Source organism: Fukomys damarensis, unplaced genomic scaffold (assembly GCF_012274545.1).
Source record: "Fukomys damarensis isolate Sample0158 unplaced genomic scaffold, DMR_v1.0_HiC HiC_scaffold_14, whole genome shotgun sequence".
In the NCBI taxonomy this organism is placed as follows: domain Eukaryota; kingdom Metazoa; phylum Chordata; class Mammalia; order Rodentia; family Bathyergidae; genus Fukomys; species Fukomys damarensis.
The window spans coordinates 42,230,105-42,254,618 of record NW_022900926.1 but is presented as its reverse complement, the minus strand read 5'-3'; the positions used below and the strand labels follow the sequence as shown (position 1 = coordinate 42,254,618).

Below are 24,514 nucleotides of genomic sequence, written 5' to 3'. Positions count from 1 at the left end.
ACAACAAAAAAAATCCCCAAAATTCCATCTCTTTGGTAGCGTCACACTCTGTATTAGAAGGTAGTAGAGTCCTGTCTGCGTAGTTCTGAGGAAGAAAATGTGTGATCAAATATATTTTACCCAGTTACCCATTCTAGTTACTCTTTAGGTCAGAAAATATAGATAGGGACATTTTGTAATAGCTTCTGTGATCCTGTCTTGGGACAAACTGCTAGTAAAACTTCCTAACCAGCAGATAAGATGAGAATGTAGGGATTGGAAAACTATTCTTGTAGGATTTGGGGTGGGTATAGACCTCCACTTCAAATAACTGGATGGTGTGGTTATAAGTCATAATTTTTATGTAACAGCCTTGAAAATAGTTCATCATAAAAATCTGAGTATTAGGAAGGGGTTATATAGTATACTTATTTCCTCCCCTCAGTGTATAACTCTGCAGCTAAAATAAGTAAACAAAATATTAACCTCTTAAAAATAATTTATTATATGTTCATACTGCACATTTCTAAGCTTTTTATTACATTCTGTTTTTCTGAACATTGTGAATGTTTTATTTGCATAGCAATTTAGAGGGTTGGGAATAATGTGTTAAATTGCTGAATAATTTTGCAGTTTTTAAAACTTATTGCTTAGACATCAGCTGATAGTGGAGAACAATCTTACTTCTCTGTATTGCACGCTTTCATAGTTTTGCCATTCTGGTTTATAGCTTTTATGTTAAGAGATGAAGCCATGAGTTCTGGATTCTACTCTCAAAAGTCTCCTTTTGTATTTCAAGGTATATTTTGATTACATGAGAAGCTGGATCCAAATGTTACAGCAGTTACCTCAAGCATCCCATAGTTTAAAAAATCTGTTAGAGGAAGAATGGAATTTCACCAAAGAAATAACTCATTACATACGGGGAGGAGAAGCACAGGCTGGAAAGCTTTTCTGGTAAAAATCTTATGCTTTGGTACATGGGTTCCTTCTTTTCTCACTTTCTTCCTGGTTTGCCTATCCATCCTCTTTTGCACATTTGGATGTTCAGTTACATGAAAATTACAATCACTCATGACTGTGAAGTGACCCCTCCTTCCCAAGTTTTGAGCAATGGTTCTCAACCTGTGGTGATTTTTTTTCCCCCTTCAGACACACTGGCCAATATTTTCAGGTATGTGCTTGTCATGATGGGGAAGGTCCTGGTAATACCTAGTGGGCAGAGACCAGGGCTGCTGCTGCACATCTTGCGGTGCACAGGACAGGCCTCTTATCACCCAGAATGGCAGCTTTGAGCTTGAGAAATCCTGCTTTAGTGTAAACCTTTTTGATTTTGTTTTGTTGTTATTTTTAATAAAAGGAGACAAAATTGAAGTCCGTAAGTGTAGTCTAGACCTGTGTGTTTCAGTCTTGGTGGTGACATTGAGAACCTAAGTATATATTTTTGGTGAATGTTTGGAGAGTATAATCCAATCACAGCTTCTCTTCATGAACTGTTTTATGTATGGTGAAAGGCTAGGAACAGAAACAGGGGCGCTCTTGTAGTGGGTGTCCAATCATGGACAGACTGCCTTTTTAGGGAAAAGAGTGTCTTTTTTGAGTCAGGCTATTGAGCTCAGGGGTAGTTCAGAGGGCTCAGTTGGTGGCCACTTCAGTCAGACTTGCTTTTGCTTGGGGAGAGAGCATTGGACCCTGCTGCTATCTGTAGGCACTAAGACTCCTGCTAATCTCCTCAGCTGCTTTATTTCTTTTGTCTTGTTTTTATAAGTGCATGCATACCCAACTCATAAGCTCTTCCCTCCTCCCTATCGTGTTTAGGACTCTAGCTTCCATGTTAGATACTCTTCAGACTAGCAAATCTCATCCCTTTCTCAGTCTGTGTCTGCCTGATGTCTGGGAATTTTATATCCACTTTTCTGCCCATTCTTCCAGTTCTTCTCCCATCCTATCTTTATTTTGAGTAAGCAGTGAATTTGCTTTTATTGCTTGAGTCCTAGACTTTCAGGCTATGATCCCCTTTCCTAGTTGGCTTTGTTCCCATTTTCAACATCTCTCTTCCTGTCTCCCTCTCCCTCCTCCTCTCCCCTTCTCCCCCTCTCCCCTTCTCCCCCACCCCACCTCGTGTTTTGAGACAGCCTTGCTGTGGAGTTTAGGCTGACCTTGAACTCACTATATAGTCTAGGCTGGCCTCAAACTCGATGATCCTCCTGCCTCAGTCTCTCAAATACTGGGATTACAGCTGTGAACCACCACATCAAGTTTCACTTTTCCTTTAATTTCCCATAATTCTGCTTTGCCTGACATTCTTTCTGTTTGTACCTTCTGTGTCCAGCCTGTCAAGCTTCATTGAAAAAAACTTGCAAAAGTTTCATTCATACTTAATTTCATAACAGATCATGTTATGTCAGTGTTTGTGTCTTTATCTTTTGCTTGTCTTTCAGATTACCTAGAGCATGGCTTTGGTCTTGCCTTCAGGTGCCTTTCCCTGAGATACTCTAGGGTGTTTCCCTGATCTTCTTTTGGGCTGGCCTCTATGCCCTTCCAGAGACATACTTCATTCCTTCTGCCATGTCACAGCATAGACTCTCTCCTAAGTTCTGCCTGTAGTTGGAAGGAGCTCTGACTTGTTTTTTGATCATGTTGCTACTTCTAATCCTTTTGGCTGTCCCTGAGGATAGATCTAGATATGGGCCATGCCACTACTTTCCCCAAGTTGTATTAATATGTAGCTCCTTAAGTAGCCCTCCTACTTGTTTCTGTTGTTTTACTACATGCTTACAGAACATGCAGTTTACCTTCATCTTAAGGAGTAGATGCATGTAAACAATGCATCTTGAACCTTTTTAAATTCCCTTTCCCTCCCCACCCACCTTCCTCCCTCTGCCTCTAAATTCCTTCCCCCATTTTCATTATTATTTTTACTACTTTTAGTTCATGTTTATGACATACAGTGTTTACATTCATTGTGAGCATTTGGTACACATACATGACACATCTTACATCTTTTTCTTTCCCTCACCCTTGAGTCTCCTGGACCCCTTCCTATTTGCCAAATGCTCATCTCCCATTTCCCTCTATCTGTCTTTCATTTTGCTCTTTATTTGCCTTTCTCATCTTTATATCTAACCTTTATATTGCTCTTTACTTATACTTTGCCTTACTCATCCTTATATCCTTTATTTTGTACTTTGCCTTACTCATACGAGAGATATCATATTGTATCTAAGTATGTATGTCTGATTTATTTCACTTAGCCTATTTCAGATGTATCTGTTTTCCTACAAATGTCTTGAGTTAATCCCTCTTTATAGTCAAGTAATATTCCATTATTTATAGGTAACACATTTCTTTATCCATTCATCTGTTGATGGACATATAAACCATTTTCTAGGATTTAGCTGTTATGAAGTGTGCTTCTGTAAACATTGGTATGCATGTACTTTTGTGATATTTTTAGCTCTTTGGGAAAGATATCTTCCTAGAAGAATAGTTGGATCAAGTGAGATTTCTAGGTTTATTTTTTTGAGAAATCTCCATACTGATTTTTCTAATGGTTGTACTAGTTTACACAATGTAGGAGGGTTCTTTTTTCACTGCAGCCATGCCAGCATTTGTTATTGATTTCTTGATGATTGTCATTCTTTCTGGAGTAAAATGAAATCTTAGAGTTGTTTTAATTTGCATTTCTCTGGTGGTCAGAGAAGTCGAATGTTTTCATATGTTTCTTTGCCATCTGCACTACTTCTGATAATTACTTCACTTGCTCTTCTCTTGATTCAGTCTTTTATTTTGAGTGATATAATTGTTTTAGTTTTTTAATATTCTAGATATTAGTCTTCTGAGGAATTGCTTGCAAAAAATTTTTTTTTCCCCATTTTGTAGGTTGTTTCTTCACTGATTATTTCCTTTGCTGTACTGGAGCTTTTAAATTTTATCTAATGTCATCTGTTGATTCTTGCTGTTACTGTATTTCTTGTGCACTTGGAGTTCTGTTCAGAAAGTCCTTGCCTTTGTCTCTAACTTCAAATATTTTGCTATGTTATCTTCTTGTAGGTTGCTTCTGTTTTAATGTTTTGATTTTTGATCCATTTTGATATTAATTTAATACATGGTGAGAGAGATGTGTCTAACTTCAATCTTCTGTATATAGTTAAGACTCTTCCTGAGTCTACCTACTATCTCCTGTAGTTTATTCTCAACACAAGAGCCAAACTGATTTTGTTCAATGAGACGTTATGTCAGTGAGCCATCTAGTGAAAATGTCTAAGCAATGTCTGCTGAGGTTGGATGCAGTCTGACTTCCCACTACGTCTTTGTCTTTATCTCATACTCCACTCTACTGTGCTTACTGTGTATAGCCACAGTGGCTTCCTTCCCTTAAGTTCTCACAGCCTAGGAATGCTTCTGCCTTGGGCCCTTTGCATGTGCTAGTTCCTTTACCTGGACACAGTTATTTTCATGACTTGTTTCCCCACTTCTATAAGGTCTTTATCCAAATGTTACCTTCTCACCATATTTAAAATTGAATTTTCTATCCACCTACTCTTTAATTTTTCACCTTCCAAAGCACTAATTAATAACTTGAAATACTATATATTTTTAAAAATTGTATTTATTCTTTATCTCCATCCACTGGAGTGCTTTTATCTGTTTTGTTCACTACTCTTTACTGTATACTAGATGTAGCTATTGAATAATAAATCCACTCTGATATCCTTCTGTGATACTCTTCTTAACAGCATGCTTCTAATCATCCCTTTCCCACTCAATATTTTAAAGCTTGCTTACTTTGACTACCAAATGATCAAACTAGTTAGTGTGACATCCAAGATCCCCCACAGCACAGCCCCAGTTTGCTTTCCTAGTCTTATGCACCACCCTGTGAACACTTGATCCTTTCACATTGGACAGTTTCATTTTTCACAGACATGCTCTTGCTTGATACATCTTCAGCCTTAATTATATGTATTTTTCTCTTCTATTTTCTTCCTAACAGATCCTGTCTTTCTGTTATTCTGTTGTATACATCTACTTTTGCCTGCAAGGGTCTCTGTAGGGCTTTCTGGTCTGGAAACCTTGTGCCTTCAACTGGGTTTTGCCTTTCTCTCCTGACTGCAGACCTAGCACTGCTGTCTTTTTACTAGGTCATAAGTGCCTTTTCTTGACGCTGCTCAGACCAGTATGCTGTTGTTGAATTTTTACAATGTTCATTTAGTTTTCCTTTTTTATGTTTGAGTGTTCATTTTAACATTAGTATTTAGACTGTATATTTAATGTGAAGGATCAGTTTAGAGTATTTTATGTTTATTGATGCCAAAAAAGGAAAATTTTAATTTTTTAAACTTAATTTAATATTTATTTATTTACTTTTGAGACAGGGTCTTGCTACATAGTTCAGGCTGGCCTTGAACTCCCAATGTAGTCCAGGCTGGCCTCACGCTCACAGGTATTCTCCTGCCTCAACCTCTTGAATTATTATAGACATGCACCATCATGCCTGGCTAGAAGGAAGTTTTTTAAAGTTGTAAAAATTTACTTTGTTTTCCTAACATTTGAGGCATTTTACTATACCATTTTGAACATTTCTTTAAAATGAAGTAATGCTTTTATAATACTTTAAATAGTTTAAGATTTTATGGTCTATAATGAAATACTGTAATATTAAAACAAAGATGCATATTATAGATTTCTACTTTTTCATGTTAATCCTGACTTTTATATTAAAATAAAATTCTTGTTTTTATACTCTTGTATCAAAAGCTGAAACATTCAGTTTTGGTGCAGTTTTTCTTCTGTGTTGTTTTTGTTACTTTTGTTTCCTTAGTGACATTGCAGGAATGCTGCTGAAATCTACAGGAAGCTTTCTAGAATTTGGCTTACAGGAGAGCTGTGCTGAATTTTGGACTAGTGCTGATGATACCAGTGCCTCTGATGAAATAAGGTTGGAGTTGCACTTTCTTTCCTGTTATGTTTCTTATCACATACAGTTTTATTTTCAGTAATGAGCCCAGCTAGAGTCAGCCTTGTTCAAACTCAAATTATGTCAGAGTACAGGAATTTGGGCGGTGGAACTACAACAGATATTTATTTATTGTTGTCTCATCTTTTCATGTAATCTTTTACTTATGGTTTTAGGTGATATTTTCTTTGAAGGTGAATTTAGAATTCATTTAGCATAATAAAAACAATAGTTTTAGAGAAAGGGGTAAAGTTGACTAAAAATGAGTAGAATTATGTACATCCATATTTTCTGGAATATCTGTTGTTATATTTTTGTTCTTTAAAACTTGTGTAGCAGTACATTGGTACTTCTTAATAACATTTGATATATTTTTATTGTTTTTATGCTTTGCTTATCCCTACTTATGAACTTTACAGTATATGAAACCAAGGCTAACTTATGTGTTGAATTTCTGCAGTTTTATGCAGATTATATTTGAGTTAAATAATTGAAATTGCCTTTTTTTTGTGTTGGCATATCATAGATACTAGCATATACCTAGAGCCATTTTGTGGCCATGTATCAGTAATTTCATATGATTCAGCCTTCGTAAATGCTCACATGCAGCTGATTTTTTTAGAGCTAAAATGTTTTCTGTCACTATCTAGAATTTGATGAAAAACACATTTTGGTTTCAGAACACTTGAGATGTCCTTATGCCAGGGTTAAAGAAAGAAGTTGCCACATAGATTCTTACCTGGGAAAATACTGAATGGCTGAGAGCTGGAGTGAATCAGTTCACATGTCTTGTAGTTTTGAAAATCTTAACACTGTAGGTTCAAAATAAATATGATAATTCAAGAATTAAGATGCTGAACTAGAGAATAGCCCTTATAATGCTCTAGTTGTTTACTAGAGATAAATCTAAAAAGGGTCTTTACATAGTAATGTGAGAGAGCTGGCTTATCCTGACTGACTGTGCATGTGTCTTCTAAGCTTCTCCATGATGCCTTAACTACTGCCTTGAGATGAGCTGTGATGAAAGTGCTACACACATAAATTGACACATATCATGAATCGATGTTTGGGGGAAGCTCATTGTTAAGCATTTACCAAACCGCACTATGTGTGTGCGTGTGTGTGTGTGTGTGTGTGTGTGTGTATTACATTATGAGCTGCGTGTCAAGAATTTATCAGAAACTTTAAGAACTATTATAGTGAAATCTTTATAGATTACCATTATTTGAAAATTATTAATTGTACCCTACTTATATATATAAAACTGTGATGAGCAAACTGGCGATGTGGCTCAAAGGTGGAGTGCTTACCTACCATATATGAGGCTCTCACCTCACAAACACCGGCCCCCCCAAAAAAACCAAAACTGAGGAGCAAGCTTCTGCATATTTTCAGTATATTCTCAATAATTACTTGATCCCGTTGAAAACACTACAGTCTTTGTTACTGTGCTTTGGAATTTGCTTATTTTTGTGTTTGGTGCCTTCTGACTGGGCTTCTGTTCACCGGCAGGAGGTCTGTTGTAGAGATCAGCCGAGCACTCAAGGAGCTCTTCCATGAAGCCAGGGAAAGAGCCTCAAAAGCTCTCGGATTTGCTAAAATGTTGAGAAAGGTGAGTTTACACATTGTGTTGATGATTATCTTTTTTCTTGTTTTTCTTTTATTTTCCTTTTTAAGAAAGCTAACCCTAAAGAAGTTTCTTTATAACTGTGGCCCTAGGATCTGGAAATAGCAGCAGAATTTATCCTCTCAGCCCCAGTTAGAGACCTGCTGGATGTTCTGAAAGCAAAACAGTATGTCAAGGTAAATACCTAAAGTATTTTCTGCTTTATTCTAAAGCAAGCACACGTTTTCATAAAGGTCCAGATAGCAAATATTTTAAGCTTTTCTAGGCTATACATTGACCCCAGTTATAGGACTACCCCATATGTTCCCAGTGTAAGAATTAGAAAAACAAACTTTTCTACTTGATTTATTAACTTGTCCTAAGAAAGTAGATAATCAAATGTTTACACATACTATTTAATATATTAATTTGTTATATATATATCTATATATATATATGCACACATATATATATGCGCATTTAAAATAATTAATAGGAAAACATAATATTGATCTAAATCACTTTATTTTTCTCCCTTATATTTCCCAAAGCAATTCAAAGTTTATGTCACCATCTTTACTCCATTTTTAAGTTGTAAGAATTGTAGCACTTTTGAAACACACATGTATGTATGATGTTGTCACTGAAAATTGTATGCCAAACCCAGGCCTGTGTGTGAACTAGGATAGAATGTATGGCCTTTATATCATCATATTGATGTCCCTCATTAAATGACCACTAGGAGGTTTTCTGTGAGAACCCAACCCCAGAAATATTTTCTCTGTTGTTGAAAATAAAACAATGTAGAGCTGTTCTGTCACTGGAGAAGCCCTGTAAGGACCTCCTGCAATCCAGGATCAAGCTCTCCCCTCTTTAAGTCACACTAAGTCATCCTGGCAGTCCTCTTGCTGCTCAGATCAACACCTTTCCCTAATCCTCTACCTCAAACTTGCTAGTGTTTTTTTTTTAATAGCATATTTCTGTATGTGCAGTGTCCATTAATATGAGATTGGATTTTTTCTTTTCAGGTTCAGATTCCTGGGTTAGAAAACTTGCACATGTTTGCCCCAGACACCCTTGCTGAGGAGAAGAGTATCATTTTGCAGTTACTCAATGCTGCTGCAGGAAAGGACTGTTCCAAAGACCCAGATGACATGCTCATAGATGCCTTTCTTCTTCTGACCAAGCATGGGGATCGAGTGCGGGACTCAGATGATGGCTGGGGCTCATGGGAAGCACAGCCTGTGAAAATCGTGCCCCAGGTGGAGACTGTTGATACTCTGAGAAGTATGCAGGTCGGTACTAGTTTGTGCCAGCTATATTATTTACTTAAAATACTGTACTTTTAGGAAAAATGAATTGTTAGCTGCTCATGAATAATTGGTTTAACTGCCCTTCTAATCTCAGGCATGTTCTTACCCACAGCATGTCACTGTGATCTACCATATATTTTCAGGATAATTTGTACTATTAAGTATAGTATGTTGAATTGCAGTGGAACATTTGAAATAATCTGTGTATTTTATTTATACCTTTACTTAGTACAATCATCTAGTTACATCTAGAGACTATAATCTAAAAGAAATTATCCTAATAAAAATAATATAAGGAATGATCTTACTTATGTAATTTGTAGTTCCAAAATTCCCAGTTCCCTAAGTACTATGCCTTACTTATGTATTTAGTTTTCATTTTTTATAGTAAAGGCTGACATCTACCTACCTAATAAGGATCCTGGTCAATTTATGTAACCCATTAATTAAGACTGTAAGGAGTATTCATATGTTATTTATGTCAGGCTTGGGGATGGTTAATGTTTGTGCTCATCTCACATGCAGCTGCTGTCCCTTTCCACACCACAGGGCCGCTCTTTCTCCTGTATTCCTTGAGTGGATGGTGTGCTTCACTCCCTGGTTAAGAGAGAAATGTAACAGTAAATATAAATTTAGCTTTCTACCCTACCAGTTAATCACCAGCCATGACGAGGTGGCAGTGTGTGCAATAATTGATCCTTTCCCTGTACCCCCACAGCCACTGCCATGGTCAGATGTTATCATCCCTTTCCTGAACTATTGCAGTTCCTTCCTTTTAGTTTCCATACCTCAAACCTCACCCACCCTCCTCCAGTTATTTTTTGTTTTTATACTTTCAGAATAATCATTGTTATACACAGCTCTGCTTAAATTAGTGCAGTGAGTTTATCTCTTAAAGAATAAAAATAATATGGTCTTGATCTCATAATGAGTCCCCTCATCTGATCCCACTCTTACTCCTCCTGCCTTTCCTGTTTTCACACATATGCATGGACACACTGTACCAGCAGTCTTAGCCCACTTGGAGGTCCAGACTATTTGAAAGCTGTCATGTCCACACAGTCCCACATGCTTCTCCATTGTACTGAAGAGCCTGAGTGTCAGTACCCACTGCAGTGTGTTGCTCTGTAGGGGCAGCTTTGCTTGCAGATGTCTGGTGAGATGGTGTTGATCTGGTACCCCTGAGGTTGGAATTGTTTTGGGGCAGTTTGTTTTGGGGATTGAACTAGAGTAGGAAACTAGTCACTGGTCTGCTTTTATGCCCTGTGTTTGGTTTTCTTCCCAGGTGGACAATCTTTTACTAGTCGTGATGCAATCTGCTCATCTCACAATTCAGAGAAAAGCCTTCCAGCAGTCCATTGAGGGGATTATGACTCTCCGCCAAGAGCAAACATCCAGTCAGCCAGTAATTGCCACAGCTTTACAGCAGCTCAAGGTACTTCATTGTCCCCTGCTCTGGAGCAGAGTTCTTTGCTTTGTGTTTTGTATGATGTCATTTGAAGAACTTGAGCTCTTAAATTATATTCCCAAGTACACATTTTTTCCATGTTTAGATAGAGAAGAAATTCCTGGATCTTTCCTGGAACTGTGGAACTGCAGAGTTGGAAAGGATAGAAAATTGAATAATTATCTAATTATAAGGATCACATACCTGGTTAGTTCAAAGCTGAGAATGGAATTTAGGTCTTTTCATATCATATGTAAATTTAGCTTTCTCCTTTAGCAATTTCCAGTTTTTCCCATAGCAATAATGTTTATTCCTTTATTTTGCAAATAATTCAGCTAAATGAACTGATAGAAAAAAACAGTTATAGATAAGCACAAAGGCCATCAAAGTCCATGACAAGCCAGAGCCTTGCCTTTTCCCTTTGTTTCTGTTTTCACCTCTTCTATTTTGTACCACATTTATTAGTCCTGGTTCATCTGCACTTTTCCACAATCTATCAGTTACGTCTTCTTAGTCACCTTCTTGAAGAAGCAGTCCCTGAAAATACTGATAAACATTTGTTTCTCCTGTCGATCTGATGTGTCTTACTTATATATAAAATCTCTCTTACAACTTGAAATCTTACTCGCGTACCACAGCAGGGGATGTTTATTTGTCTTTTGCTTTGAGCCAATGAATTCTGGAGCGTACAAGATTTTATGAGATGATTATTCTTGAACTTAAGGAGTTTATAGCCTGTCACACTTATATACACAAGAGAGAGAGTTTAGTGCCTTCTAATAGCATCTGGGAATTCAGCTTGGGAGGATGCATACTGGGAAAAGACTAAAAAAAAGGAACCTTTGAGTATTGCTGTCAGTGTGTCAGTGGATCAAGGTTATGGATTTGCTGCCTGGATATCACGTGGTCTGATTTGATGAATCTTCCTATCCAATGGAAAGTAATGAGATAAGACTGATGAAATGAGGTGGGCACAATTTATTTATTGAGAGATACTAGATTTCTTTTTGCCAAAGACTCAGGGAGTTGTTGAAGATTTTAGAAGAATATTTTGTAACAGTATGTGGGGGAGATAGCCTGATAGATAACCATGAATACACAGGTGTAGTTAAGGACAGATAGGAAGGGAGGCCAATTTGGAGCTATTGTGAGATGGCTTAGTGAGACATTAAAAGCTTATGTAAGGGTCACTTTTCTTAACCTCTGTTCTATTGACATTTGAGGCCAGTAATTTTTTTGTGGGGGGCGGAGAGTCTATCTGGTGCATTGTAGGATGTTTACTGATATCCCTGCCCTCTACCTATTAGATGCCAGTAGATACTGCCTCCTCCCCATTTTAATAACCAAAACTATGTCCAGACATTGCCAATAGTATCTCTGGTGGTTGACAACACAAAATATTGCAGATAGAGCATCTATTCAAAGACTGGATGTGGTGGTGCACACCTATAATCCTAGTGCTTGGGAGCCTGAGGCAGGAGGATCACCGTGAGTTGAAGGCCAGCCTGGGCTACATAGTGAGTTCAAAGCCAGCCTGAACTATGTAGCAAGACCCCGTCTCTAAATAAATAAGTAATCAAAATTAAAAAATAGTAAAGACCAGATTGTAATTTAGTATTATCATTTTAAATGAACTTTTCCCCCTTTTGTGGAGAATGCTTAATGAAAATGAAAATAATAGTTTCCTCTATATTTCATTCCTTTTGATAACTAAAACAAATGTGGCTGGAATATATTGTAGTGATACATGTCTGTGTGATGATGAATGAAACATTGCTCTAAAATGCAGTAATTGTTGTGTGATTTGCTTCATTTTGGATTAACTGTGGTTTGGGATTCTTCAGAATGATGCACTAGAGCTGTGCAACAGAATAAGTGATGCCATTGACCAAGTGGACCACATGTTCACATCAGAATTTGATGCTGAAGTCGATGAATCTGAATCTGTAACTTTGCAGCAGTACTACCGAGAAGCAATGATTCAGGGATACAATTTTGGGTTTGAGGTAGGTATAAAAGAAGAGGAAAACTGTAGTATAGTTTGGTAATTACTTTGTAGCTTACTTACAGAAAGTATTATGAATGTCCTATAGCAAATTAATTGATATTAATTATAATTATAGCTTGGTGTAGAAATCCATCTTACACTCCTGCTGGGTATCAAAAATGTTAACTTTCTTTTTAAACTATGATATACTTGATCAGTATTTAATTTTTTAAATAGCTATCTGCTGCATTTTAAATTTTTCTTTAATATTTAATATTATAAAATCTCATTCTTAATTTAAACTTATGAGTAACACATTTATGAAACTTTTGAGACATACATAATTTTTCAAACTATTCAGATATATAGATTTTAATTGGATTTTGCACTTTGTTTTTAGAAAATGACATTTTAAGCTGACACTGTAGTGTGTAGGTGTGATTATTATGATTTTGTTCTTAATTTTGATGTACATGATATCTTCTTACAGTATCATAAAGAAGTTGTTCGCTTGATGTCTGGAGAGTTTAGACAGAAGATAGGAGATAGATATATAAGCTTTGCCCGGAAATGGATGAATTATGTGCTGACTAAATGTGAAAGTGGTAGAGGCACAAGACCCAGGTAATGACCAAATAATCTGTTTGCTGCATGAGTGGTATAGTATTTTGTTCCTGTATGTTATATGAGATTTCTGAATAGCCAACAACAAAAAAGAGCATTCTAAACTTTGTAGTGATCAGAGATTGTTTGTTTGTTTGTTTTATTTTAACAAAAATACACAAAGAGCAAACCTCACAACTCTTAGGGAACTTTTTTTTTTTTTTTTTTTTTAAAGACGAACCCAAACTGAGTTATTGTTAAAGGCATTCCCATGATCTATGGACAAGTCTTCCTAATTGTTGATGTCTTTTGTCAGTCATATTTAAGCTATTACTTGTGTAAATGGCAAACAAATGGGTAAAATTTACCTAGTAGTAAACCATTTTAGAATTCATAGCGAGAAAACAAAATATCTGTTATGCGCTCTAGTAACTACACTAAAGTAAGCATGATTATTAAAGTATTAACACTTAAAAATTAGCTGGATATTCCTGTAAGTTATACTGGAGAGATATCGTGGGATACTTTAATGCCATTTCCAAGTTAAAGAAACACAAATTTGCTACAATTAAGGCTAAAAATAGCAACATCTCTATGTCTTATAAATGTTGAAGTATAAATGGGCACCCATCTTCTAGCATCTTCCAATGTTATCCATTCATCTCAAGGTAAACATTTTCTTATAAGCCATTTTGTGTTTTCCCCCAAAAGGTCACACTATAGCTTACTTTAGTCCAGGTATTTATCTAAAAAGTATAGTAGTTTTTCCTCTATAAAATATAATAATTTTCCAATTGTATTATTTTTCAGTATTGTATAGTCTCAGAGTGTTAACAGCATTTTCTTGGTTGTTTTATAATTATTGAACACTTTCATGTGACAGGTGGGCAACTCAAGGATTTGACTTTTTACAAGCCATTGAACCTGCCTTTATTTCAGCTCTACCAGAAGATGACTTCTTGGTATGGAATATTTGAAAGTTTTTTCTCATTAAAAAATAAACAAGTTGATAATTTCTGTTCCTTGATTATGTATTCTTAAATAAGTAACAGTGATAATCAAATATATTTTGTAATTATAGTAATGATATTGAAAAGTTAGCATTCAGTAGCATCATGAGTTCTTTAGTGCTCTCTTTAACAGTAGTGTTCAGCTGACAAAGTGAATGTCAGTAGTAAACCCTGGCACTGTTGAGAGCAGAATGCCAGTATTATTACTATTCTTATAAGATCCATGAAGGTAAATTCATTCATTTTTATCCTCCCAGTAGTAGAGATGATTATATGAAAAATCCTTTGCTTATATTTATCATTTTGTTATGGGAGATTGATTACTATTTTACTTTTCTTTATGAAAACAGAATTTTATGCTACATTTTAAATTACGTATAGTTTGTTTATACTGTACATATTTTTAAACTAACTGAAAATATTTACTCAAAGTATTGTGTCTCTTAAATACAGTGAGAACCTAATCTGTGCTACTTCTATAATTAAGAGTATACATTTTTTCTCTTCTCTTTTCCCATTTTCCTTCATACCTAGAGTTTACAAGCCTTGATGAATGAATGCATTGGCCATGTCATAGGAAAGCCACACAGTCCTGTTACAGGTTTGTACCTTGGTAAGACCAGCTGTTACAGCATTTCTCCTGGAACATACTGGTTTGGATGAACAAATTATCTTTTGTTGTTGCCGTTTATAATGGTATGAGAGGTCTTACAAGATTAGGCACCAAAAAAAAAAAAAAAAAAAAAAGAAGAATATGCAGAAGTGAGAGAAATGAGGTATGTATGTAGCAAACTCCATAGTAAACTTTTTAAACCCAGTTAGAAGATGAAAATACTGTAAGATATTCTGTGTTTAACCAGAAAGGTTAAACTGGGTGTTTTTCCTCTCCTTGTATCAACACTACCATTCTACTTTTTCTTTTGAAATCTTTGCTTACGAAGAGGCAAGATTAGAAAAAGGTAAGTGTTTGTCAGACATTAGGAAGCACCCTTGGTGCAGGTGGATGAGTAATATTTACCTTCTTACCTCTTGAAGAAGGGGGACATTAATTTTCTCCATAGTTTTTGTAAGTACACATTTCTCCACTCCTTGTAGTAAATTTGGTTTTACTTTTTAGACAGTCAAACTATACACACAAATATACATTAATTACAGTTTTCAGTTATAGGTAGTGTAGTTTTAAAGTATATTTCACACTTTAAAAATAAATATCAAGAAAAGGTTGTGTCTTGTGCCATTTTTGATATAGTCTGTAAATAAAATAAAATTTAATTTATGTACAATAAACATCAAAAATAAAAACTTAAGGTCTGGGGATATATACCTATAGAGTGCTTGTTTAGCATATGTGAGGCTCTGGGTTCAATTACCAGCCCTGCCCAAAAAAAGGAAAAAAGAAGAGCAAAAAAGAAAAGTTAGAAGTACTACACAGTTTAAATTACACAAGAAGTAATTTGTAAATGGTGAATTTATTGAACACTATATTTCTTTTATTTTTATTTTTTTATTATTATTAGTTTTTGGTACCAGGGATTGAACTCGGGTCCTTCTGCTTGCAAGGCAGGCCACCGAACCGCTGAGCTAAATCCCCGGCCCAACTCTATATTTCTTAAAGGGTACCTGCTAGCTACAGAAAATTTAGTGTAAGAACAGGTTTTAATCACTGGAAGTTTTAACTTAAAATTTACTTAGTTTATAGAAACTTTTTTCAAAAGCTGTTATGAAAATGAAAGTTATTGTAAAGTATTTGAGCATTTATGTAAAGTATATGCTTATCAAATTTTTGCTTAAGCCTGTTACAGATTGGTTTTCTGATCTCTTAAAATATTTTTCTAAGATTATATGATTAGTAATTCTGTAAAAATTGCTTCTTAAAATGTTTTATTACGTATGTAATCATTTCTTGTAGAAAAATCACAAAATTTTTTTGTAGAGAAATGTAAGCAATGTACATGTAGAAAGATTTATAAAAGACAAGAGATACTCATATTCCCATAATCCAGAGGTAAACATCAGTAACATTTGAGTTAGTGATCTTTTGATATGCCTGTCACTCCAAACTGCTTATGGGACAATTAATTAATAGTGCTTTTTGTAGCCTGAAGTTGTTCTTTGTTCCCACAGCCACTATGGGGTGGTTTAATTGAACTCAGAATCAGATTGCCTGACAGCAAGTGACCTGGGCTGCTCATTTAACCTCATTGCTGAATGAAGTAAATTAGATAATAACATTTTGTGAACTGTAGGATCCCATACACAATAGGGATCATCTTTTGATTTTTAAATTCTCTTTGAAGAGAATTGTTATTGTTGCTTACTTCTCCTTCTGCTCTAAACACTACTAATTATGGCCTGGTATATAACCTTCCATGTTTTCTGTTTATTCACATAACAAACACATTCTGTCCTTTCTGTATGCTTTATAATCATACAAGCATATATAAGGTTGTTTTTCTGCCATTTATTATAGAGTGCCTGGGTTATTAATCTTTTTTTAAATCTGACAGTTATAGGAATTTTCCATGTCAGCAGGTATAGATCTACTTCACTCTTTACAGTGGCCACACTGTGGCCATCATTGATGTACTGTTATTCTTCCTACCACTCTATGGGCTTTTGTTTGTCATGGCCATAAAAAAAAAATCTCTCTAATAAATGTTCAACACAAGTGAAATTTAAATGTCTCTTTTGTTTGTTGGCTATTTGTTTTTTTTTTAATGGTACTGGGGATCAAACTCGGGTCCTTGTGCTTGTGTGGCAGGTGGCAGAACCACAGAGCCAAATCCCTGGCCCATGTTTGTTGGCTGTTTGGATTTTCTTTCCAATGAAATATTAGTTTTGCAGCATTAAACATACATGCTCTTAATGTATTGTTTCATACATAATGAGTATTAAATTTGAGTGTGTTCAGTTTTTTAATAGAATGTCTTTATACCTTCATTAGAAAATTTTGTAATTTTGACTAATTCTCAGTATCTTTGCTGAATCAAAGCAAAAATGTTAAACTATTATCCTTATCAAATCATTTTTGTTCTTTTTCGTTTTACCTTTTTATTATTTACTTGAGAAAATGCACCTTATTTCCTTTGTTACCAGTTGCTTGATTTTTGTTTTGCAAGTTTTGCAAGGCAACTTCAGATCTTTCCAGTTTCAGTACTTCTGTGTTTCTTGTGTAATGTTATTAAAAAGAAACGAAACCATGAAGAGAGAAAATATCCATTTACAATAAAATGTTTGTGAACTAACATTATTAATACATGACAAGAAAATACAACATAAAAAGATTTAAAAACCCAAGAAAGGTAAAACCCAATAGTTAAAAGTACATGTAAGAGAAAAACATGTTAGAACTGGAAAAAATATAACAAATGTCATTACTACTTACAGTTAGTTATGAGAACAGTGGAAGTATAAGCAGTAGGTAAGAATACAAGTTTTTGAATTTCATTTAAGATTTTTATCTGTATTAGCCTTTTGCTAGAATGTTTAAAAGAAGAGAAAACATTTCTGAGGGGGGATAAACACAGTTAAATTGTGCCCTATTTGCCTACTTTGGCTTAAACGAATTGAACAAAACTACATATAGGTTCAGTCATTTGTTTAGCATACATTATATATAGTTCACTACAGGTTTTAAAAAAATGTTTTGGAGAAAAGTTTGAATGTGTAATAAAGCTTTATTAAAAGGTGATATTTTTCATAATATTTGTATATTTAATTGAATTTTCTGCTTGGTTATTTTGGTCACTGGCAAGATGTCTTGATTTACATTTAATGGCCTGATTTGACAGATTTCTGTTGACCACTTTAACAAGTTGCATTTGTTGCCATTTTCACTGGCAGCCATTCATCGGAACAGCCCCCGTCCCATGAAGGTACCTCGATGCCATAGTGACCCTCCTAACCCACACCTAATTATCCCAACTCCAGAGGGATTCAGGTATTTGGTGCTCTTCCAGTTATTTGCCTTATGGATTCTTCTCTCATATGCTTGCTGATGCTCTTGAAACAACTGACTACTTGTCTTGAGAGCCAAATTATTTTTTTCTGTCTTCTTGTTCATACGCCTTTAAAAGCTCTTATTTGCTTCATCTTGAGGACCTAACACAATGCTTTAGTTGCAAAAGAAAAAAGATGCAAATTTTAAACAAAACTATACCTTTCAAGATAACGCTCTCAGCTTCTTCATAACCTTGAACTGCTAAATGCTTTCCATCTTTGAAGTAATTCTTTCCTTTTCTTTGAAAAATTACCATAGGAAAATAAATTTATGTGTGCATGGCACAGTAAACATTTGGAAAATAATACTAAGCATCACTCAAAAGTAGAGAAAGTTGGAATGATCTTTCCATTCCTGACTTTTATGAGTGTATCACTGAAATGAGTTCAAAAAAATATATTCACAATAATTTCCTTGAATGTGGTGGCATTTCTGCATCTTAAAATAGTGAGCATCCTCTCACCCCTATGGAATTACTTGTAAAAGTTAATTTTATTTGACAGGGTTTGGTAGATAAGGACCACATTATTTTTTTATATAACCTTTGAAATTTTTTTGTCATGCCTAGGCCTGCATCTCAGGGAATTATATTTTATTTTACATATTTTCACTTCCTTGCCATGTTTTATTTTTAATTGAAAACCATTTGTGAGTCCATGCCTTTTTCACACCAGTGTTCCTGAAGCTTTTCTTCTTGTCTTAGCACTCGGAGCGTGCCTTCGGACACGCGGAGCCATAGCAGCTCTGCTGCTGCTGCCGCTGCTGCTGCTGCTGCCGCTGCCGCCGCCGCCGCCACCACCAGTCGCCCTGGCCCTTTTGGCGGTGACCCTGTGCCGCCCAAACCTATCAGCACTGCCCCTGATACCAGGTAGTCTCACTTCTCCAGTGTCATGACTCCTTGCCACCCCTCTAGCCCTTCCACAGGGACCTTAGCGTTAGCATGTGTTACAGGACAGCTGGGCTTCTGTCCTCTGGTATGTGACTGATGTTCAGGGGCTTACTAGAGTCGTCACAGCCTGTGGGTTCTGGCACCAGCCAGCACAAGCAGACTGTTATTTGTCCGGTGTTAGTACTTTTTCAGATCCAGTATTAGCCAGAGTGATCAGAGGCTCTGCTAGTAGTAGCTCTGTGGAGAGAGTATGAAAGGAAAGAACTTGGAGTACAATGGAAAGGAATATGACACTTTGGCTAACTGTGCCTTTTCTGAGGAGACACAAGGTGATACAGAGATGGTGTCCTATTAAAGATGTTGGGTGATGATTGTTATTTTAGGAGGATCTGTTTCGTAGCCAGATTTCTTAATTTTAAAAAACAGTTGATTAGAAGTAGATACATAAAAGTGGAAAGACAAGTTCATGGGATTTATATATCATTTGGAAATAGATCATTACTAAAGAGAACTGCTAGACATTTGATAAGCTCCAGAAAGTTTGTGTCTTGCAGTAAGTCTTTGGTAAGGAGAGACTTGCAGGTTTTTGCATTCTCCTTACTGTCAAGTTCATATGTAGTCAATGGAGAAAGACTCTGGTCTCTTAATTCTACCCTGTATTTCAGTAGGTCAGTATTCTTATCTTTCAAAAAAGAAGGTGACATACAAAGTTTTTGAATTGGGTGCTATTTGATCACAGAAGATGAAGTTGGGACAAAACTCAATGCTCTATTTAGCTCACAGGAAAAATATTAGTATAATAGTTGGCTGGAGAATTATTAATGGCTTTAGAATTTAAAAGACTTAAAGCGTTTTTAGACTTAACTTAATAATAGCATAATTTCTATAAGCATTTTTTAGTATTTTTACTCATAAAATATTTCTAACTTTCATTGATAAGTGTATCTAACCTAAAAACGAAAGTATTTCACTGAATAAGCAGTCACCTCAAAAAAATTGACAATTAACATTGAACCAGATTTCCATTTACCCTCTGTGTTTTTGTTTAGGGAGTTATCACATGTTTAGGGATTTATTCTCACATGGGCTTCCATATCCCTGTGAGGGCTACTGAGATTACTTTGTGTGTGTGTGTGTGTGTGTGTGTGTGTGTGTGTGTGTGTGTAAAAATTCATTACACAGACAAGGGAAATGTATCAACCACAAGCACAAAGTAGTTGAAAGCATCAGCCAGACTGTGGTGCCCAGTCTCACACCTGCTGCATCCATGTTCATGAGGTCATCCAGAAATGGAAAGGCAAGAGGATATCTTGCTTTTAAAAGGTTGAGGAACTGTGAGTTGAGGTGTGTAAAAACGTCTATAGTTGGCCTTTGCAGGCATTCAGTCTTAGGCTTTGCATAAGTAGTTTTCTAGTATGTTGTGAGTAGTATTTCTTAAGTATATGTCTTACATTTGCACATACCTGGACAGTCCTTGATGGCTAGAAATTTTAATAGCATCACAGTCTGCTATCTCAAAATATATTGTTCTACAAAAGAACAAAGTGGAAAAAAAACAAAAAGGACAAAGTGTATATATAACATTGTGTATATGACTGTAGGTAGAGAAGAACAAAGCCACACAAAGATGTCCTAGAACAGTGATGCTGAACCTTTCAGAGCTTTCAATACATACAACCTGCTGTGGCAGGTGTGCAGTAGGTTTGCCACCTCTGTCCTAGGGGATGGTTTCAAGATTCCCCTTGTGCTCAGTCAGCCCTTGTGCTCTCACATTCACCCTGAGACTTACCTTCCCAGTGACCCGAGGGAGTGGACCATATGTGTTCTCTACTACTGAAGTTTACTGTGCATATCCAAGAGACTGAGTCCCATTATAGCTATGGTCTTGCCAATCAGTGTGCGTCAGGCAGAAACAGTAGCACTAGTGATTTCTGGTGTCAGTCAGTCCACAGTGTACACTCTTTGCCTGTCTTGGAGATATAGTAATTACAATTCATTGTTAATTGATCAAATTTTATTCTAAGAATAAATCTATTCTGGGAAATAGGAACTATTTATTCTGGGCTTCAATTCTCTTATCTCTGTTTATGAAAGTTTTTGTAGTGTGGGCTTGCTGGAGTCAGCTCCCAACTGATGCATAAGAGCTGTTGGTTAACTTTTAGGTATTTTACAAGCTGGTTGTTAAACCACTGAAATCTTCAGACTCTAAGACCCACATCCTACCCCTCATATCCCACCTTACAGGTAGATATTAGACATGTACAAATGCACCCCTTTGTTTAAACTTGTGTTCTTGCCATTTACTCTGGCAGAAATCCCTAAAGAGTATAGAATTGACTGAATTTTACCTGCAAGAAATCAAGAAGTAAAGGTACTGAGTTGGGCATTGCTTGTTTTTTTCACTTCAGCATCAGTGGCTTTAACATCAAATAGGGCCAAAAATGTCACCCTTTCTTCAGACTTAACAAGTACTATACAGGGTTTGAGGGTTTAGAGATATATAAAAATAGCGCATATTTCATAATCTGCAATACAGTACACTGTATTGCCCTTAGCCTAACAGGCTAAAGTTTAATTACCTTCAGCTTAATAAAAAGAGCATAAATGCTACCATACTTCATTATATATTATTTGCTAAAAATATATCCAGTAACTTTTTAATAAGCTAATGCTATATGTTGAGTTTTTGGATTATTTGAATTGCAATTTAACCCCTGCCCTTACCTAATCCTGGTTTTTACTCATTATGAATTCATCTGGTGGCTAAACTTTTAACTTTATTCTGGAAAAGCAGCTAATTAACTTTGTTCTTTAATATTTTAAGCTTCCTGCTCTTTTGTACTTTTGCTTGTCTGCTGCTTGAGAAATCATTTGATATTCTCATCTGTTTTCTTTTATCTAGAGATTTGGAATCTGTTGGTACTATGTAATGATTTTAGTATTTTAAGTATAATTAGTTACATAAATATAATTTTATGGTAACCTTAAATACTGGCTGCATTTAGATAATGCATTTTTATCTATCCTGGTCTTTAAATTGTGGAACTTCTTATACATATCAGTCATACTTAACTAAATAGGTTTTGTTTTTATTTCTGTTCTTGTTTTTGTAAAACAAGGTACTATATTCTGTAAGCAGATGCTGTGGGCTAGCCTCCTGGCTATCAGATGATAACAGTGGAGAACTCTCTAGTGGCTTCCAAAGTGGGGACCACATTTCTTTTTTTAATATTAATTTTATTGGTACATTTTAGGTATACAATATGACATTCATCATTGGGAAGTTGTACTTTCACATAATATATCTGTGTTCTTTTTTTTTTTCCTCATTCCCCTGCCCTCCCTTAAACCCCTTCACCCCTCCCTATTTACAAAGACTTTGTTTCCAGTTTTTCCTTTTCTCATATTTATGCCTTTCCCTTCTTTCCTTTCCTCTAACCCTCCTACTTCCTCTTCCCCTTTGGACCTTTTCTTCCTATTTCACATTTTCTGTTATGCCTTTTGATCCTTATTTACACTTTCAGTTTCTCATGCCGGAGAAACTATTCAGTATTTACGCATGTGTGAGGGACCACATTTCACTGGGACCACTGTTAAAGATTTGAGTCACTGGTTCTTCTGGGGCTGTCTCATGCATTGTCCATTGCCACAGATGCCATTTACATCTCCTAATCATGACAGTCCAAAGTGTCTATATATTGCCGCTGTCCCTGGTGACAGCACTATCTCTAGTTGAGTAACAGGACTCTAGAAGAATCTCACAAATCTTTGATTTTGAGTTTCATTAAATTGACAGTTCAATTGTTAAAAATATTGAAACAGGGGTTCCAGCGTTCCTGAAAATGACCGGTTGGCTTCTATAGCTGCTGAATTGCAGTTTAGGTCCCTGAGTCGTCACTCAAGTCCCACTGAAGAGCGAGATGGTGCGTGTTTAAAGTTATCACCTGCATTCTCCCGAGCCTTGTCATATGTCTTAACCTGCCAGTTTCTGTTAACACCTTTGGAAAGAATGTAGGAAAAGAAGCAACCTTCTTGGCTTTTGAAATAGATGTCTTTTAACTGTCTGTATATTTTAGATTTAGTTTTGTTCCTTTGTAAAAAAAAAAAAAAAAATTCCTGGTATTTTAATTGTTGAATACTCTTATTTTAAAAATGCAAAAGTAGGGCCGGGGATTTAGCTGGTGGTTCTGCCACTTGCTTCACAAGCATAAGGTCCTGAGTTTGATTCCTGGTATGAAAAAAAAATGTTTGGGGCCAGGGATTTAGCTCACTGGTGCTGCCACCTGCCTTGTAAGCACAAGGTCCCAAGTTCAATCCCTGATACAAAAAAAAAAAGCAAGAGTAATACTGTGTGTGTTGGTAAAAAGTTTTGTTCTGATACAGCCCTTTTGGCCTCTGCTTGGGAAACCTGTCCTTGTTCCTGTTGTGGCAAGGTGGAGACTCCTGAAACGAGACTCTTAAATGAAGTCCATAGGATTGCAGTGTCTGCACAGTGTTCAGTTATCTGTTCTGGAAAGTTTAGATCTCTTAGTTTGCTATAGTTTTATAGAATTTATTGTAGAAACACATGAAACATGTTAGGAAGAATCATCAGAAAGGAGGAGTTGATGGTAACCTTTACCATTTATCATTTCAGTCTTGCTCTTGAGCATATATTTTCTATAAATCTTAATTCATGTGAAAAAATACTTTGTGCAGAACCAGCATATCCCAGAGGTGATACAAGTGGGTCAACAAGGAGAAGTTGGGAACTTCGGACACTTATTAGCCAAACCAAAGGTAAGAGGAAGGACAATGAATTTAAAAATGTTTACGCATAAGATAAACAGTACCAGTTAAAATTTGGTTCAGCTTTTGAATTATTAGGCCTTCTACACTAATATTTTGTGATCTCATTTATATGCCTGACATCATTTCCTATAATATAATATGTTTGTGGACATTTGCTGTTTTTGTAACAAACTATAAGATCTTTGGGGTCAGAAATGTGTTTTATTGATATGTTCCCACGTATATTGGTGTAATCCTTTAATGAATATTTGTGAAATAAGTAAAAGTTTTTTATGGTAAGTAGAAGGAAAGAATTTATGTTATACAGCAGGTGATTAATGAGTACTAACCAAAGAATGAATAGAAAATATTGTAGTGTTTTTTTGTCACAATAATCTTGAGCAGTAGACAGAGCAAATCTTTCCCTCTTTTTTTTTTTGTACCAGGGATCTTTCTTTTTTCTTAAATAATAACATAGGTTCTGAGAGGTTAATTAATTGGGTAGGGTGTGATGACAGAGCTGGAACTGGAGCACACTTCTCTTTCACACCCAGAGCTGTCCCCACTTCACAGTATCCTTTGAACTGTGTGTCACCATTAGAAGAGTATTTGTGCCCCAAGGTCCAGAGAGATGAGGAGGATTTCACAACAGGAGGCCTGGTGACTGGCCCCTCTGGGGTGGACTGGTGGTTGTGGATATAAATGTGGATGAAATTGGAGGAGTGAAGGATGCTGTGATTGTAGATATCTTCAGTGATCTAAACTCTTACCCAGAAGTGGGGGGCAGCTCCTGAAAGCTAAGTGGCTATGTGTTTGGTTAGTGGGAGGATGGGGATTAGTAAGACATGATAAAGTAGATCATCTACTTTATCATGTCTTAGGTCTAAGGGGAGGTTAAAAAAAAGAAAATGGCAGCAAGATACAACTTTGTTGTAACAGACAGGCCTGGTA

General features: G+C 36.0%; 1 protein-coding gene across 6 annotated transcripts in view; it reads left to right on the top strand.

Annotated features, from left to right (window-relative positions):
* The window catches only part of Map3k4 (mitogen-activated protein kinase kinase kinase 4), a 101,162-nt gene that overhangs the window by 63,412 nt on the left and 13,236 nt on the right, over window positions 1–24,514 (top strand). For 3 of the 6 annotated variants that reach the window (XM_010631038.1, XM_010631044.2, XM_010631042.2), the window contains exons 6-19: window positions 779–936; window positions 5,804–5,920; window positions 7,451–7,550; window positions 7,658–7,741; window positions 8,573–8,839; window positions 10,143–10,292; window positions 12,149–12,310; window positions 12,782–12,915; window positions 13,778–13,856; window positions 14,439–14,517; window positions 17,748–17,844; window positions 18,608–18,772; window positions 22,616–22,716; window positions 23,492–23,572. In XM_010631038.1, coding sequence (XP_010629340.1) covers window positions 779–936; window positions 5,804–5,920; window positions 7,451–7,550; window positions 7,658–7,741; window positions 8,573–8,839; window positions 10,143–10,292; window positions 12,149–12,310; window positions 12,782–12,915; window positions 13,778–13,856; window positions 14,439–14,517; window positions 17,748–17,844; window positions 18,608–18,772; window positions 22,616–22,716; window positions 23,492–23,572 — 1,774 coding nt within the window. The remainder of the gene's footprint in view (window positions 1–778; window positions 937–5,803; window positions 5,921–7,450; window positions 7,551–7,657; window positions 7,742–8,572; window positions 8,840–10,142; window positions 10,293–12,148; window positions 12,311–12,781; window positions 12,916–13,777; window positions 13,857–14,438; window positions 14,518–17,747; window positions 17,845–18,607; window positions 18,773–22,615; window positions 22,717–23,491; window positions 23,573–24,514) is intronic. The other 3 variants (XM_010631039.1, XM_010631041.1, XM_010631040.1) reach the window with 3 other exon arrangements.